Source organism: Ctenopharyngodon idella, chromosome 22 (genome assembly GCF_019924925.1).
Source record: "Ctenopharyngodon idella isolate HZGC_01 chromosome 22, HZGC01, whole genome shotgun sequence".
Classification (NCBI taxonomy): domain Eukaryota; kingdom Metazoa; phylum Chordata; class Actinopteri; order Cypriniformes; family Xenocyprididae; genus Ctenopharyngodon; species Ctenopharyngodon idella.
The window spans coordinates 4833433-4853300 of NC_067241.1; the positions used below are offsets into that span (position 1 = coordinate 4833433).

Consider the following 19868-nt stretch of genomic DNA (forward strand, 5'->3'; position numbering starts at 1 on the left):
GCCCGGCTCTTTTTATTTAGCACTGACCGGCTCCTAAATGTTTACGCACATGCAGGCCTAATGAAGCCGGTTGTACCGCACCTCACTTCACATCTGTCACACAAGCCAGACACCCTCACAGCAGGCAGCCATGATGGTTCCACCATCAGCATTTGGGTAGTGCTTTACTGTCCAGCAGGAGAACAGACAGAGCTAGTTAAGTGTTTACATATGACCTTCTGTGCTGTAATTGCCGCTGCCTTTTCATCCTCACAGGCTGATAAACAAACTACAAACATGCTTTCTTTGCTATGCTCACTAGTCTCTGTTTACACCTAATGGATTTTATTTATTTAGTCTCTATATTATACTAATTTCTTGGTGGAAATTGTGGACTGCTTTTTCTTTATTTTTTTTTTATATATCATCTTTTTTTATTGTAAGTATTGATGTTTCTTTTAAGGCTTTTTTTTACTCATTCTGCTTTTAAACAGAAAGTACTGGGAGTGACCCATGGTAAAACTAGTGATGCACCGAAAGTTTGTTGAAACCTAAATTACAGTTTTTATTTAGCCAAAAACAAAAATTTTAAAAGTACTTAAATTAGGTTATTTGAACTCTGTATGCTGTTCATGGTGATCTCAGTTGTCTTCTCAGTTGATAAATTAAACCAATTGCAATAAAGTTGATATAGTCGATATTTCAGTCAAATGAAAATTCAATTTTTTTTGCTGTTTGGGGCAAATCTGCTAAATGAAATGCCAAAATGCACAAGTTTGATGGTAATACTGTGGTACTTTGATTTATACTATAGTACTATATACTGTAGTTACTATACTTCAATGCCATGGTATTCCTTCAGAAATAAAAACAATGGTATTACCATCGGGGTAGACATTTTAAGCTTTCTATATTTCTCATGTCTGTGAGGCAAATAGTATACGCTGAGTTTTGGTTCATTTTTGTGACGCGCTCCAGTTCACAGAGACCGAGACGGCAGAAAGCGCATCCTGTTTGTTTTCTTTATTTTACAAAAGCACAACGTTTTGTTGTTATTGTGAGTGTACACAATTAAAAAGTAGACCCTTTACAGTTTTGAATGATGCATTACTCTTATCTGTATGAACAAAAACGACAGAATATTTTAAGTTGTTTCCGCTGTTATCAGGAAAAAATGCAAGTGATCGCACCACCACCTCCATGTCATGCACAGCGCGCTGTACTTCAGCTTCCACACTCTGCACAAACACTTTGCTATTTGCCAAATAATAGCGCACATTTATCTAGGTTAACATTAGAGTTTTGTAAAGTTGCTACTACTTACATGTTTCAAATGATAAACCATATTTGAGGTCAATGGATGATAGTCGAATGTTTGGATTTCCTGCCTGACATTCTGTAATTACCACAAGGACCCATCATTAACGGACTACGTGACTTCTACTTCCAACTAATAAAATTTTGGTCGACTGTTCTAGTCGACTAAGGTTTAGTCGACTATTAGGGGACTGTCCTAATTACAGAAACCACATTTACAGAAACATACTTTAAAAGTATGTGGACATGGTGCAACATTCTATGTAGAATCATGCTATTTTTGGAAATGTACCATATAGTACCATGTATATAAATACTATTGTATATGATTTTTAGTACCATAGTACTTTTACACACAGTACATACTTGCATCTAATACTAGTACTGTACCATGGTACCACCACACTACTTTTTTTTTTTTTTTTCTTGTAAGGGCATTTATTACTAAAATACCATGGCCAAAATGGATGGTAATACCCTGGCATTTTTTGTAAGTGCTGCTCTATGCTAAATGAATTGACAGAATGCACAGCTCCCCTTACAAAAAACCATGGTACTTTGAAATATATATTATATATTTCAAAGTACCATGGTTTTTTGTAAGGGGAGCTGTGCATTCTGTCAATTCATTTAGCATAGAGGACATAGTGCCATAGTACATAGTACTTTAGTGCCATAGTACAGTGTACTATGGCACTAAATGTTTACGATATTCATACCATTTTACTGGCACGGTAATCCAATACTACGGAACTTTTTTGATCAAGCTTAATCAAGCCTCTTCCAAGAGAATTACATGAGAGGTCCAGCTGTAGTTTAAGGGCTATGAGGAGAAATTCACACAGGACACCTCCAAATGAGCAGCCCATCGTTTGGACATCTAACACAGAGTAGCTCCTGGGCGTTTGAGAACAAGGTCCTTAAAGAACATAAACATCAAAGAATTTTCCACCCGCAAATAAACTTTATGCAGCGATCCCACCATCTGCCGCTCAAAAAGCGCCACTAATATAATTTCAAGGGCGCTAATGCAGTTTGCCTGAACACACAAACGGGGCTTTTCATTAGACTGAAGCTATGACCTTTTGATTTATCATGATCTGTTTCTGCCAATTACACACATTACACACTTAATCCTCTTTGTTAAAGCCATTTCCAACACTTCAAATTTAAGAGAAAGGCCTGTACTGGCTGTCAGCATTTCAAATGAGAATGTATGTAAATTTTAGAGTTAGTGTCACGTCTAATCCTGGTCTTAACTGTCATTTTGTTATTAGAGCCTTTGTGAAGTCACTAGGCGGTGTCTGTCGGATGTAACGCCACATATATTTGACTCGAGAGGATTGAAGAGATAAAATGAGATGGGTTGCAGAAACTTGTTTATCAGTTGTTCTGATTTTGAAACAAACACACACTCATTCAGACCAAGTCTTGGTGGCTGTAGCTTAGGGTTCAGTTGAGACTTGTCTTGTGCTCCTAAGGTGTGCTGTATGTTTGTGTTTGAAGGCTTTTCTCGTGCTCTTCATCTCTCTAGTTCAGGTTAATTTCTAACCAACTGACTCAGTTCCCACCAGTGCCATGCTGCCAGAGCACATAAATCTCTCCCTATTTTTTTCTCTCTCTCTTTTGTTTCCCTCTCACTTTCTCTCTGGGTGCAAATCAGTTTTTTCAACAAACCTGGCGCCCAGTGTAGGTCTTGTTTATATCTTTAAGTAGGTCAGTATATCATTATAAAAGCACTGCGATAAGAGACGAGAGCAGTGAGGAACTCCTGTTCTCTAACTCTCTCAAAAACTTAAGGTTAGGAAGGGTATAGTGATGTTATGTCACAATTTATAATGCACCTGTAGTAAAAGTCAACTGTTGCATCATGTCTAAATTTGAAGGTAGTGCTGTATGCATGTGGAATTGAAGTTTTAAAGATGTGTGTTAAGCATAGTCATTTTGTTCATTTTCATTGATTAGTGTGAAATGAAACATTAGTGAACTTAATTATTGCATTCTCTTGTTTGCTGCCACTTCCATACATGGGTACTTGTGCCCATTCTTAGTATGTGTAAGCACATTATATACTGAGCCAGCCTTAGAACTAGAAGTAAGTCATAGTGAGTCATGCCGCTTTTTCATTTAGTCTTGTGTCTTAATTGCACGACTGTTCCCAGGTGTCTTACCTAAGCTGCAATTACCCTCCAGAGGTAAAGACAGATTCTCACAGTCTGGCTGTGTCAGGGCATCACGCTGCACGGCGCCCATGGAGCTCATCTGACTCATCTTTCCCAGGCAGACTCAAAGAAGCAAAATGAGATATCAAATTCTCTTCGTCAAATTTTTCCAGTTTTGTTCTTCTCTCCTGTCTCATTTGCGGCTTCTCTGTGAATTTGTTTCTGTCTTTGCCTTTAATTTTACACTTCAGCTATGTTCCAAACCCTTGTGAGCCACCTACCTAGAAGGCACGTTTAGGTATCATATGCTGTCCCAATCATTAGGCAGCAAATGTATACTGTGTTTTAAAGGGATAATATTTGCATAGACTGTAAAAAATGTGTGAAATTTACAGTATAAAATGGCAGCTGTGGTTGTCAGAAATGTACTGTAACAAAATATGGTAGAAACCTTTTAAATTTTACAGATTTAACTTAATTTTGATTAAAAAAAGCATATTTCATTAGCTGAAATATTATATACCAAATTACTGTTAAATGTACTTTATATAATTTTATAAAACAGTTAGTTCCTGTCCTTGTTTCTAATTGGTCAATAGCTGTGTTTTATTCATGATAAAACACAGCTATGACCGCTTCACCCAACGGTTCTGTGTATCACTACACAACACCCTTAGCAACCACTCTTAGCAACGTAAACTGTTTGTTCTCAGTTGATATTGTTTACTGAAGCTTACTGTATTATGTAGAAGAGTATTGTGAGAAAGAGAGTTTATTACCTGCATTCAGGTTTAGCAGTTTCCTTGAGGTCAGTCCTATGTTCATAATAAAAAATCTGTTTAAATGTCTGATGTATTATCTTGTCCTTTTAACAGTTAAGGGGTTTTCCCATGACTGACAGCGCTAGTCAAAGCATTTGTCAGTTGCGTCTTGTTCCGTGATCACAACAATTCAGTCTTTTCAATGTAAAAGTCTTTGCTACTGACTGACACACTCATAAAGATAGTCTTTGCTGCCATCTAATGGCGTGCAAATGTAACTTCTGTTGCTGTTCATGGTCAGGGACTATTTTTTCCGGCGGAAGGAAGGCTTTTAGGAAAAGTTTACTTCATGAAAGTTGCATTGATACATATTTCTGGCTTTAATATTTGTATAGTGTGGTAACCGTTTTATAAAAGCAATAAGGTACTCGAGGCTAGTGCTGTATTGTGAATAAGTCACGGCTGAAGGGCGTTGTTAGGCACGACGCGAAGCGGAGTACCTCGAGTACCTTATTGCTTACATAATATACTGACAACCCCCTTAAAAACACAGATGGTAAAAAGAAGTCCACATGATGAATCAAAGCTCATCACTCACAACAAGTAGTGCACATTTTCCACAAGCTGAAATAAAAACAAATATATAGAAGGTGCACAGCGTCATACAAATTCAAAACACCACCATAACACACGATACTAAAATAATGCAATTATGTTAATTTAACAACATAAGATGTATATAACTGGTAATAAAAAAAAAAAACTAAGAAACCGTTATTTTTACTTATTTATTTAACTCCAATTACAATACGGAGGTTTTTTTAAAAAAATTTTTTAATACATATATATATATATATATATAAGTATGTAGAATATCCCAGAATGCTTTATGGCCAGTATGATTGTGGTCAGGGCAGCAAACAAGACCACATGTGCTCAAAAATGCTTTAGTGGAGAAAAAAAAAAACCCCTTTCATCTATGTGGGTCAGTTTTGGGCCTTGGAAGAAATGTAATTTTAAAAAAAGAGACACTAACTGCACCAAATGTATTGGTAAATCAGCAGTCTTGTTCCAGAAAGCTCTGGGGAAAGGAGAGTGCTCAGCGTGGGGCCACATGCGTTTCGAGTGTGTATGTAAATGCTGTCTTTTTACATTCAGATGCTGTTTTAGACTCTTTGATTGAATGGGTGAGGAGGAGTGATTTATTCAGTGTAATTTGCACTTGTGTAAGGCTGTTGCCACCCACAGCCGCCCCTGAGGAGACTGATATCTGTCCGTGTCATTACAGCGATTACTTGGATTGAGAGAAGGTCATCAGACATGTGACCTGCAGAAAAAGGTGATTTTGTCACGTATTGGTAGAGCTTGACCAATAATAGATTTTACCAATGCTGAAGGTGAGGGGGGGCGGGAAAAATCATGTCTTTGATTTTTTTTTTTTAAATCTGCATACTTAAATGCTAATCTAATTTAAATGATAAATGCGAATCTTATATATATATATATATATAGTAAAAAAACGAAACAATAAAATACCGTTTTCCATTGAAACAGTAATATACCATAAAAAAATATGCATTCTGGGTAATATTATTTGTAATTTTCGAGAGCCTAGAGCCTATAGGTTACTTTCTCGAAAATGATAACTAATATTACCCAGAATGCATTGTTTTATGGTATATTATGGTTTATTGTTTTTATATATATATATATATATATATATATATATATAAAATTTTCCATTGTTGGTTTGGTCTTAAATTTCATATAAGGTGATATTAAAAAGAACTTAAGTCTTAAATTTAACTTTATATCTGTAGACACCCGATAAAGAAAATACAATAAAGTGTAGATGGTCACATGTCAGATTAGGGTCCAATTCTCACTATTAACTAACTATTAACTATGACTTTTGCCTCAATAAACTCCTAATTACTGCTTATTAATAATTTGTAAGGTAGTTGTTAAGATTAGGTATTGGGTAGGATTAGGGGATATAGAATATGGTCATGCAGAATAAGGCATTAATATGTGCTTTATAAGTACTAATAAACAGCCAATATCCTAGTAATATGCATGCTAATAAGCAGCTAGTTAATAGTGAGAATTGGACCCTAAACTAAAGTGTTACCATGTATATGGACATTTTGTTAAAGATGACAGACTCAGAAATAAACTTTAGAAATTCATTTTATGTTTGCTTGCTCTTGAACTTCTGGAAAACAAAAAAGGGCATTTTAAAGCACAATAAAAACATTATTATAATGTCTTTTATTGCCTATGAGTCTTAACTAAAAGTGTATTTCGTTTTATCATTAATTTTAACGTTAAGATTATCTTATGCCCACAAGTCTATAGTATCTTAAACCATTCAAGGTCGTTTCAGTTGCCATGTGCTTTATATTTATCAGTAGGCTATTTATTTATTCATGTATTGTCCTTACTATGGTGAAGTTTTGTAGTTTTTGTATTTTTTACTTTAAATTGTCTGTCTACGATTTTAAGAATTCAATGATTTCTGTAAATTAGAGAGAGAGGTTGAGAGAAGAAGGGAGGCAAAATTCATGAACGAGGAAAAGAGCAAAGGTGTAATAGAATATGCAAATGAATGGAAGTGTAGGAATGAACTATTCTCTGTTCTCTAAGGTCTGTTAAGGAATGACCTTGGTAGCTAATGTGTGTAATGAGTATTCTGGATAGCAGAAACCAAGATCAGAGGTGTGTTTCATCGCCTGACCCGATTCATCTGTTATTGGGAACAGAGAACAGAAGGTTTGCAAGGACATTGGGTTAATGGCATGTCATCGCTGACCCTGGATCAGACGGTCAAAGACAGCATAAAATTAAGTGTCAAAAAAGAGACTCCACTGTGGCGGTGAAGATAATGGAAGGTCAAGGACGATTTGTTTAAAGACCAATTTGTTGTGCTCTCAAGCTTTTTGGCGAGCACACAGAAAAAGCAGTGACAGCCATTGGAGGAATAAATAATTCAGATAGTTTTAAATGTTTAGTTAGGTTGTTTTGTAATGCAATTAAACCTTAGATCATGTTTTATTTATTTTGAAATAATACATATACACGCATCTCTAATCTTGAAGCATTTATTTTACATGACATGTGAAAAATGCTTGCAATATGCACAGGGCAAAGGAGTGTTGGACATTACCGGTGGGGCCAGTGCAGGCAGTATTATTATGGGCCTGTCCGTATGCTGGGTGTGTTCATCAGAGCTGAAAGTAGGATGAATAAGCCAGAGAGACAGAAACAGACCCCTTAAGTGGGGGGAGGAAACGGTGCATCTTACACCAACACACAATTAACAAAAGCACAACAGGGAAGCCAAATGGGAGGTCATTATGTAACTAGAGGTAAGGATAGGGTAAGCTCAGTTTAGACACACATATACAGACTGCTCACATAGTATTTAGACTCCCTGTGGCTCTGCTCAAATGCTTAAGTACAGCTCATCTTGACAGCATGAGCCCAGGTTCACTCAGTCATCTTTTCTAGCCATGGGAAAGCAAACTTTGTAATAATGACCTAAAATTGTTTGCAAAAAGGGGGAAAATAGTTTTGGATACATTTTTATTTATTTACTTACTTACTTTTTTCTTCAATTATATTACCAGTGTGAATTATTATTAATTTTTTTTTTGCATTTATTTATTTTATTTATTACTATTTATTTTCATGTTTATATTATATTATTTATTTACTTACTTTTTTAAATACAGGACCATTATATTTTTCACTTACATTATTTTTTTTAGTTAAGAAAATTCTTTTGAGTTTTTTTGTAATTAATATTATTGTGATAAGGCAGTATGATGATATTATTATAAGTATGAATTAAAGACGGTACAAATTTACAATGATATATATACTTTAAATATCTTTTTTTTTTTTTTTCACATTACATTTTTTTTTTAATTATGGTAATGAGAATTGCAGGCTGCCTAAAGGCTTAGTTCACCCAAAAATGAAATTTCTGTCATTAATTACTCACCCTCATGTCGTTCTGAACCCATAAGCCCTCTGTTCATCTTCAGAACACAAATTAAGATATTTTTGATGAAATCCGAGAGCTTTCTGACCTCCTTAGACAGCAATGTCATAACCAATTTCAAGGCCTAGAAAGGTAGTAAAGACATCATTAAAATAGTCCATGTTACTGCCCTCGACTAAAAAATTTTCTAGTCAACTAGTAGTCGTTCATTTAAGCATTTGGTTGACTAATTGCGTGTTTACATTAATAAGCCATAAATCATAATAATAAGCCTTTAATTGATATATAATACATAACCTAATCAGCGCTCAAGATCACGCATGAAGCTTCACACAGCGCACCGGTAAACATAGTGATTATGAGTGTGACGTGAAAAAACAGAAGGAGACTGTCTAAACATTTTAATAATTTATTGATAATATTTTCTGTGTTTGCAGCTGCAGACATTAAAGGGTTAGTTCACCCAAAAATGACATTTCTTTTAAGTACTCACCCTCATGTCGTCCCAAACCCATAAGACCTTTGTTTATCTTCGGAACACAAATTAAGATATTTTTGATGAAATCCGAGGGTTTCTGAACCTCACATAGGCAGCAACATCATTGCTCATTTTGAGGTCCAGAAAGGTATTAAAGACGTCATTAAAATAATCCATGTGACTACAGTGGTTCAACATTAATGTTATGATGCGACAAGAATACTTTTTGTGCGCAAAAACAAAACAAAAATAATGACTTTATTCAACAATATCTTCTCTTCCCTGTCAGTCTCCTACACTGTTCATGTTGTAAACACAGTGCAGCACTTCCGAGTTCTACGTCAGAAAGCCAGCTCTTTTTGTTTTTGTGCACAAAAAGTATTCTTGTCGCTTCATAACATTAAGGTTGAACCACTGTAGTCACATGGACTATTTTAATGATGTCTTTACTACCTTTCTGGGCCTTGAAATTGGTTATGACATTGCAGTCTATAGGGAGGTCAGAAATCTCTCAGATTTCATCAAAAATATCTTAATTTGTGTTCAGAAGATGAACGAAGGTCTTATGTGTTTGGAGTGACATCAGGATTTCATTTTTGGGTGAACTAACCCTTTAATTTTCAGTCAAATAAAAAGCATCCTAAATATAATCTTTCTTTTCTTTCTTACTACTTTCTTTTTGTTTTGGGGTGAAATATGGATGTGGATGTGTTCATGAGGTTCATCCATTTGTTGTGTTCTTTTGGCATGTTAGATTAATTATTTAAAGCATTTGTTTTCTTTACCAACAGCCTTATAGCTGTTTATCTGTGGATATCCACCTCCCATCCTCCTTTCTCTCTTTTCTCCCCCCGCTCTATTTTTGTTGTGTTTAGTGCATGTGCTTCAGGGTGTCGGTGACTGCAGGAAGGAAGCAGTCGTCGCCTGCATGAGAGAGCTCCTGTTAGCAAACGGCCAACGACTTCCCAGTTCACTCTAAGATCACAGAGATCTGCCCCCAATTCACTCACACACACTCATTGTGAACATCCGCCTGTCTGTTCCCCGTTTATTTTTATTTGCTTTTGTGTGCTAACATTGACCCTTATTGTTCTCTTTTCCATTTCTTTAAACTTTTTTGGGCACAATTTGAGATTTAGTAGTTAGTAATTAGGATTAGTTGGTGAGTTTCGTTCAGACTGGCCTCTTTTTTTTTTTTTTTTTTTTTTTTTCCACACTAGTCACAGAAACTTTTAGGCTGGAGCTTCAGAAGGGTAGCGGTGGCTGAAGAGACGTTTGAACTTGAAGAGCTGGATTTAGGCTGTGCTTGAATTGTTATCCTGCCAGTAAACCCTGAGAGGGAAGGATCTCAACGCTTTAATATTAAACACAGAGAGGTGGAGAGAGGGTCAGAGAAAGAACCTGTAGTTATTTTCAACAGATACTTGCTACTTTTATGTTTTCAAAAGTTTATTATTCACTATTGTTCAAAAGTTTGGGGTCGGTAAGATTTAGAAGAAGTCTCTTATGGTCACCATGGCTGCATTTATTTGATCAAAAATACAGTAAAAGCAGTAATATTGTGAGATAGTATTACAATTTAAAATAACTTTTCTATTTACATGTATTTAAAAAATATTATTTATTCCTGTGATGGCAGAGATGAATTTTCAGCATCGTCTTCCCTGAAGACTCTACTCGAGTCTTCAGTGTCACATGATCCTTCAGAAATCATTCTAATATGCTGATTTGCTGCTCAAGTAACATTACTTATTATTATCAGTGTTGAAAATAGTTGCTTAATATTTTTTTGTGGAAACCATGATACATTGATAGATAGAACAGCATTTATTTGAAATATATTTTTTGTGACATTATACTGTAAATGTCTTTATCAAACTAATATTTCCTTGCTGAATAAAGGTATATTGATTACTTAAAAGAAAGTTGTTTGCTGTTTAAGGCATTATTTGCTCTGGTAAACAGCTAAATATACGTTTTCCAGGAGTCCGACTCCTGGTCTATTTAAAGTTCTCTAGGATTGGTGATACTGGTTTCACTTCCCTCAAAACAGCTGATAGATGGAAGCCGACATGTGATATGAATCAGAAACAATATAAATATGAGACTGTAGTGTTAGTAAAAGAGGAAGTTACATGTTCCTTCCTGAATTTAGTGGAACAGCTGAAATTGAGCAGAGCCTGGTTTGGAAAGATGGGGGATGTTCGGATCCAGTGTTTGCTGGAAAACTTTAGTACAGTAATGGAAGTATTCATTGTGATCTTTGGAGATACAGTAATACAAAATCATTGTACAGTTACGGGATGATATTCCTATCTCAAGATTTAAAAATATTTGTTATAATCTTTATTCCAAATGTACAAGCCTTTTTTTCTTGTTTGAAGACCGTGTGGGTGGGAAAAAAATACCCTCATTCGCCCACTTTCACAAATCCAGTCAAATCCCAATGGATCGTATCTAGTCCCACTCTACATTATCTCAAAATTAATAATTTTCCATATGAAAATGTTACGTTAGAGTTTATTTTTTGTTCTGTTTAATGTTGTCTTTGACAGTTCAATCAGTATATTTTCATTCAGCTTTTATTGAGAATATAATTTGGGAGCTATTTTATGGGTCTGTTCCAAAATCAGAGATGGAACCTTTTGAACATTCTACATAGGTAGCATTATGAGGCCTTAAACTGCTTCCTACGCAGGCAGCTCACTAGCTTTTGGAACAGAGCTATAATGTTGCCCTTGGTATAAAAATTAAAGCTCTGTTGGGACCTCCCACAGAAACATTTTTTTCCAGTCTGTTTTTGCCAAGCTTTAATGAACCAAATAAGCATGTTGGCCCCTTCATTTCCGTCCCAGAAGATACTCACATATGTGGTATTAAGAGAGCAGAGAAACCTAATGGGCCTTCAGAAGAAGCTGTTTGGTGCAATGTGAGCGGTGTTGACCCGGCTAAAATACTTCACTCCTATATGGGAGGTGAATTCCCCCTCCTTTCTTGTGTTTTTCTAAAATGGGTCAGCAGATGTTATGAGTAGAGGTGGAGGGGTAGAGAGAAAGAGGAGGTGGAAGAAAGAAAAATATCCAAGATAAACAATTTGCTTTGCAGTGTAGGCCGCACGGAGAGAGAACAGCTCTGGCCAAAAGCGATGCTATGAATGGTTTACGTTTGCTTTTTTTTTTTTTTCTCTCTTGACGGAGAAAGCAAGTTATAGTCTTACCAATAGGTTTTTAAACACAAGGCAATAGTTCTTTGTTGTAGTCTTAATTTTAACTTGTGGCTGTGTGTTTTATTTAACCATTTTGGAGACAATGTTTTAGTCTTTTTGTTTGGTCTTTTATTGACCTTTTGCTCTCCTAACATCTGAAAGATGTTACTGACGCTAGAAATGTGAAAGCAGTTTAAGACTCGTATATTAAACTAATAAAAAACTCATTGGATTTTCAGTGAGCATTAGGAACAATGTTGTTATATTTAACTAAAACGAATAAAATGAAATTAAAATAATATAACTAGGGATGCACCGATACCATTTTTTTTTTTTTCAGGACTGAGTACGAGTACTGATATATATTTTTTTCTAGTACTCGCCGATACCGATGCCTATACATTTATTAATTTCTTTCTTTATTTTCATTTATTTATTTCTTTTTTTTTTTTGTGATGTGCCAGTTTTCCAAGCACAACACAGTGAGACTATTGAATGTAGGACAGCTTCTTTATTATTACTCCAATGAAAAAAGTAATAATTTTTATGTGCTTGTCACAAACTTAAAGCACAAATTTCACAGTGTCCAATAACTTTCAAAGGGCATAATTACCAAAGTCATAATAAAAAAACGAAAACAAACATCGTCTTTTTTAACCAGCCTTTCAAAAAGTGCTAAACAAATATTACAGAACAAATGTCTATAACATTACACTGTGAATCAATGAAAACAGCCTAGGGTGACCAGATTTCTCATGGTGCAATACAGGACGAGTGGGCAATATGACCATGATATGAGAAATTTTATTTCATTTTTTTATATATATATATACATTCATTTAACATCTTTTGTTGTTTTATTAACATTAAAGACAGTCAATATTTAATTAGGCTAATAATTAAATAACCGACTGTATTTATGTGAAATACTCCACACGATGGACATTTTGACAACTATTTGTGCATTTGACCATTCAGGCGCAATGAGAACTGATCGCGCGCTGTCTGAGAGAACTGGGATCGCGTGCAAGAAAGAGAGAGAGTGCGTCTGGTCTGTGTCATTCAGCGCGATTTGCATGCAGTTTGCAATGTGTCGGTTGTCATCATTAATTTTGAAGTATTTCCACACCCCTGAGGCTGACATTGTTTCTGCTGCTGCCGCCTGGTGTCTCTGTCTACGGAAAATTCTGCCAGTTACGTCACGTGAGGTATCGGTCTTTGGTATCGGGGGTATTTTTACGAGTACAAGTACATGAGCTTGGTATCGGGCGTGATACCGGTGCGTCCCTAAATATAACCTTAGCTGTAAAAACGATAATTAGAAATGTTGCCTTGGCAGGTATCTTAAATAAAAGTACATAAAAGGTTGAAGTACTAAAATTACTAAACCTAAAACTGATATAAATATAAATAAAAGCTAAATAGAAATATATATATATATATATATATATATATATATATATATATATATATATATATAAAAATGAAAAAACAAGCATATAGTAAAATTACTAAAACTTAATCTAAAATGAAAACTGAAATTATAAAACTAAAAAATAATTTCTAATATTTGTAAATGCTATAATAGTATATAAATAATACTAAAATGCCAACCAATCGCAACAAAGCATGTGTCCTTTTTGACTAAACTTTTACACAGAGGTTTGAAAACTGTAAGAAGGATGATTTGAACGATTGATTTGAAACTCAAATCCACATACTCTCACACTCGCATTATGAGTCTGTTGTCAATGAAGTGTGTAAGTTATCATGAGTGGCATCACTCAGGTGTTAACTTTGTTAACTTTCTTAAAGAATTAGACATGACTTGTTAAACTAGCAGTTGAATGGAGCTGCAACTCTTTGTATCATTGCAGCGTGTTAACTTTTGTTTGTTTGTTGTGTACCTTTGCAGGCCATCACACCCAGGTGTCACAGTGCCCTCCCAATGAGTTTGAGTGTCGAGGAACAGATGTGTGCATTCACCTGAGCAAGCTGTGTGATGGCGTCCCAGACTGCACAGATGGGCGTGACGAGGGGCCGCACTGTCGAGGTAACACACATGCAGACAAATCACACCAGAACGGAGCCTGATCATGAACCTAAACCTGATCTTATTTATTATTTTCATCATTTTTTTGTCAAGTTGAAGTTAGTATGGAAGCTTGTTTCCACCACTGAATAAAAAATAAAAAAGGTATATCACGCAATTTTTTTTTTTCCCCTCAGAATTACATGATATAAACTCACAATTGCGAGTTATAAAATTATGAGTTGTAAAGTCAGGATTGCGTGACATAAAGTCACAATTCTAACTTTTTTCTCAAAATTGTGAGTTTATATCTTGCAATTCTGACTTTATAACACGCAATTGCGAGATGTAAAGTCAGGATTGTGAGTTATAAAGTCAGAATTGTGAGATTGACTTGCAATTCTGAGAAAAAAGTCAGTCTTTTTTTCCTCAGAATTGGACTTTATAACTCGCCATTGCGAGTTTATATCTCACAATTCTTAGAAAAGAAGTCAGAATTGCAAGTTTATATCTCGCAATTGCGAGGAAAAAAAGTCAGAATTGCGAGTTTATATCTGTAATTACAATTGTTTAGTTTTTAACTCGCAATTCTGAGAAAAGAAGTCAGAATTGCGAGATAAAAAGTTGCAATTACCTTTTTTATTTTTTATTTAGTGGCGGAAACAACCTTCCATAAGTTAGGGATGGGATTGATGTGTTCTTTACAAGGCAGTTTCCACTTAATCAGTGCCATGTTCGTATATCACTATCAGTATATTAGCTAATACTGTCAGCCAGTATTAGAGAATCTTGGGCCAGCTGACATAACCATCATTAGCCCAATCGGACCTGTACGTATGTTCTTACATTCGTTGATACGGAAAGTGTTTTTATGACTTGCAATCCTAATGATTTAGTTTTCTGTGGTGTTTTTTTAATTTCGCTGATTTTGCTAAATATTGCTGTTATCTAGCAGAATGACATTTGAGCTTTTGTTAAAATGATGAGTGATTTAATTCATTTTAGAAGCACTATTTAGAATATGGTGAACATTTTTACCAAATGTAATTATATAATATATTGTCTTTCATTTTATATGCAATTGTTTTCCATTGTTAAATATTATTATTTTCTATTTTAATATATTTTAACATTTATTTTTTTCCTGTGATGGCAAAGCTGACTTTTCAGACCAGTAGTTGGCAAGTAAAATATGCTCTAGCACAAGAAATCCATATTGTGAGCCCTGACTGTCTTTTAGGCAAAGATATCGTAATTAGTCACAGTCATGCCAAGATCTGTGTCCACAAAGGTTTGGCTTCTGAGTATGGTTCATATCAGCCTCACATTGAGTTATCATGCACTCATCTTGTTTGTGTCCAAAGTCCAGAGGTACACTGTCTGATTCGGCTGACCTGTATCTTTAAAGTAATGATCCAGCCACTTAGCAAGTAATTGAAAGAAATCAGATCGACAGTTAAATCTCATTTTAAAACAAAGGCTTAGATAGTGAGGTCAAATAAATCCCTGTAATGTTAGTCCTGGTCTGTCCACCGCCATCATTCCATACTCATGGAATGTTAGAATGACAGACTGGGCCTGAGATTTTAAAGGCCGAATGATAAATAATGTACCTTCCTGACCTGGCCCTTGGCCAGTGCTTTGAGCCTAGACACACACACACTTCACTTGTCTCCTCGCTCAAATGCTGACCCTTTGAACCCTGAGGTAAACACTCACCCACTCTTCCACACAAACTCCTCACACTCAGATGCACAAAACGCACACAAACATACTCTCACATGCCTTTCCTGTTGGATGTTTGCTTGTTCCTGCTTTCACTGAAAGGTTTACCATTTCACAGGCATTGCGCTGTTTCTCTGGAACAGACGTGGAGATTGTGCAAGAAACTCAGCTGCAGTGTTTTCAAAACATACTTTGTGAGTCTATATTTCTAAGTAATTATCACAGAGTTGTTGACAAGTGGGGCGAGAGGGAGGTAGGCATGAATTTATGATTGTGTGATACTTCTCAAGAAATCAGTGATGGGAATGCTTACCATACTGCCAACCTCTGATATCAGCCATGCTCATCCTAGTCTGGTTCATCTTATCCTGGGTTTTGTAAATTCCACCCCTCACTGAGCATCTCAATGCTGGTTTGATTGTGTCTTCCCTCTTGGCAGATTTAATTGGCTTCCTGCAGTCTTGATTTAATCTTTCTGTGCTAAAGTCTCTGGGAGATGTTTCAAGGTCTGTCCTGTTCCTCCCACTATGAAGACACGGGCCAAAATATGTCAGCCCTCTCCGAAATAACTTTCTGATGAGGAGCTCAAGATTTGTAGTTTTCAGACTTGGGGCTGCATTGAAAAGTTGTAAAAAAAAATGTCTCTGGTCTGCTCTCATTGGGGCCTGTGCACATTTCCTACATTTTTTTTTGACTCCTCAAACTGGATTATTTAACAACAGAATGGAGGAACAGCTTTATTGTAGAGCGTTAGCCATTTCCCAACTTTTGACCTCATTTTGCTGGCAGAGACATTGGAGATAAGAAATCCGGTGATGTTTTATAGCTGTTGAAGGAAGGCAGAGCATTTCGGACTGGTTATTTTAATGTTTATAATTACTTTTATTGCTTTTATAGGAGTTTTTGTGTGCACTGATGATTGTAGAATTCAAGATGCAAACAATATGAGTAATTTAAGTCACCCGTAAATAGTGGAAGTAGCTAACTACACTACATGTTTCAGTAACTAGTTTCGTTTTTCCAACAGTTAGCTTTTAGTCTTCTAATTTGGGTCGTTCTGTGTCAAATCAACCAAATTTCAGAAACTTCCCCGGGTCAAATTTTTTATTTTGTTAATATTTTTTCTGAAAAAAGACAAACATAAATAGTGATGAAAGCTAAAATATTAAATGTCATGGACGTATATTTACTGAGTAATCCACAATTTTGTAGAGCGGGGACAAAATGACAATTTTCACCTGAGATTTGGAGCCAAATTACAGAGGGGTAAAAATGACTTTAGAAAGATGACAACATCATTCTTTTATTTTTTCACAAAGATTGGTAAGTCTATTAGTAAAATCTGTTGACTTTAGCAATCTTTGTTTCATTAATTGCCAATGGTACATCACTCGGACCGTCACGGAACGTGGACAGCCAAAGTATACTTTGGGCTCTAGCATCATCAATTTACATTATTACCTCCTTAAAGGGTTAGTTCACCCAAAAATGAAAATTCTGTTATGAATTACTCACCCTCATGTCGTTCCACACCCGTAAGACCTTCGTTCATCTTCATAACACAAATTAAGATATAAGCCTTGTTTACTGAAATCACGTGACTTTGGCAGTTTGATGCACGCTCGGAACCACTGATTCGAAACAAAAGATTCCTAAAGCTTTGAAGCTTCATGAAGCAGTGTTTTGAAATCGCCCATCACTAAATTTTGTTGAATAAAGTTTTGTTTTTTTTGGCGCACAAAAAGTATTCTCGTTGCTTCATAATATTTAGGTTGAACCACTGTAGTCACATGAACTGTTTTAAATATGTCTTTAGTAGCTTTTTAGGCATCTCAAAGTGTTAATTATCTTGCTGGCAATGCAGGCCTCACTTGGCCGTCGGATTTTATCAAAAATATCTTAATTTGTGTTCCGAAGATGAAAGAAGGTCTTAGGGGTGTAGAACGACATGAGGGTGAGTAGTTAAAGACATAATTTTCATTTTTGGATGAACTAACCCTTTAAGTAACTTCAACAACCAAATGTACAAAACCATTCAAATGTTTACGGGCAGTTTGGGAAAGAAATTAATACTTTTATTCAGCAAGGGCACATTAAATTGATCAAAAGTGACACTCAAGACATTTATACTTTTACAAAAGTAAACTGCTGAAAATTCATTTTACAATCAATTGCTCTGACTCTAAAATGCTTTCTTATATTTCAGCCCCTCCAACCTGACTACTTTTTTTTGGTCCTAATTTTTTTCCGTCATTGAACGTTACAGGCTAAATGGTTTACGAATGCAGTTTCGTTGACTTTGTCTGTTAATGTGGTCATGGTGCCTGTGTTTATCCTGCTATTGCTTTGTTAGCTTCATATTAGCCGACTGTTTCTCTGTTCTGCTCATGTTTAGCTGACCTATTCACACAAGAGATTGTGCACACATGCAGGCAAATACGCTGCACTACAAGAACGATTAGCCCTTTAAAATAGAACTTTGCACTGCTATTGGCAAACACCATTGTGCCTTTCAACTTTATCTGAGCTCAGCTTTGGCAACAGCATATCATTCTGGGCAATGGCTTATCCATTTGTTTCTATTCTGCTGTAGGGCTTCACAATGTTTTCACTGCACTGATGGATGAGTTTGGCTCCTATCACTGTGTATTATTGTGACAGAACAGGGAGGGCAATCAGGAGTATTGATTAGACAGTGTACTGCTAGATAAATAGGATAATTAATGTCATTTTTCAGTGTGTGAATTACACAATGGACTTCAACTGTTCAGGTAATGTTAATGGTATGACCCATTTCAGGGGTGGCCAAAATTACAATTTAAAATTAGTCAAAGCTAGAAATCCCCCCCCACCCCACCACCCACCACCATCTTGTTTTGATGTCCTTCAAGCCTTCTTTAAGGGGGTCAGACAAACCCCCCCAACCCCCATTTCCCACCCCCCACCCCCATAATTCGCACCGTTTTGTTTCTGCAATCTGTTTGAGTTCATCTTGAGGACACCCTCATATGAAACATATGAAAGAGAGTTTTTATCCGGTTAGGAGTCAATGAACTTCAACATTAGTGTGTTTGTATGTCCTAAAACTGCTTTCTGAAAAAAGGTTTGCTTATCTTTCCTAATCATTCCTGAGCAAACACATCACAAGGACCAAAGATGAAGTTTATCAACCCCCTGACCTAACAAGAAGTCTTGCTGTCAGAATTTTTTTTTCCCCACATTCTCAATTATTACCAAACACGCATATACACTCTCATATACACTCTCATATATACACACTCAAGCATGCAGGGACCTGCCACAAGACAGACAGCGAGATCTCAGACATCAGAAATATTATACACAAACATACTGCAAAGTGTATTACAAAGTACCATAAAGTGGTTCAAGGTTATTTATATTATTTTTGATGCAACATGCCCATGCAGAGTGGCATAATAGTTACTTTCCTTCACAACTAGAACTGAATGCAATCCAGTGATTCTGTACTTTACTATTTAACTCGTAATTTACTTACAGTTAGGTTGACAACATAGATCTTAATTTATTATGAATCCTAATATATTATGCATTTAGATTATAGATTTATTTCTCCACACAAAACACGATGGTGCTCAATGAGTTCCAGGAAAACAAGCGAGTAATTTTTCAAATGAATCACCTTTTAACCAGTGTATTGAATTGAAGCGGACGGAATTGACTGACTCACTGACATGAATAAAGTGACATTGCAAAGCTGTTTGAGATTTGGGGAAAGTGTTTGCTTATTGCTGCAGTTTGCTCTGTTGTAAGGCTGTGTGAGTAAATGTGACAAATACTGTGATGTAGCGTTTTATTATGCTTCACAGCTACTTGTTGAATAAACTAGCTTTTACTGGAACAGCTGCACTAGCTAAATGCAGTAGCATCTCTACTTTTAGTTAGTTCTTTCCCAGCACTGGCCTGGTCTCCCACTCGTCAACTGAAATATTAATAGATATCACAAGTGCCAAAATAGGAAGCATGAAATTTTCAGCCAATTCCTGTTCTCCTCATGAAGCATGCAGGATGCGTGTCCTGATGCTTAGCTTGTGCTAGGTCAGGCTTGAGAATGAGAGAGTTGGATGTTCAGTAAAACGACACATTTCTGAAGAGGTTTTCCTGCTCCAGACATCAGGAACAGAGCTGACCCTGGATCTGCTGTTAGCAGTGCTGTAACAGGTT

At 36.0% G+C, this 19868-nt stretch overlaps 1 protein-coding gene across 1 annotated transcript in view; it reads left to right on the forward strand.

Moving 5' to 3' along the window:
- lrp1ab (low density lipoprotein receptor-related protein 1Ab) overlaps positions 1–19868 on the forward strand; it is a 116659-nt gene that overhangs the window by 22119 nt on the left and 74672 nt on the right. Inside the window, exon 3 of the mRNA XM_051879885.1 lies at positions 13824–13961. Coding sequence (XP_051735845.1) covers positions 13824–13961 — 138 coding nt within the window. The remainder of the gene's footprint in view (positions 1–13823; positions 13962–19868) is intronic.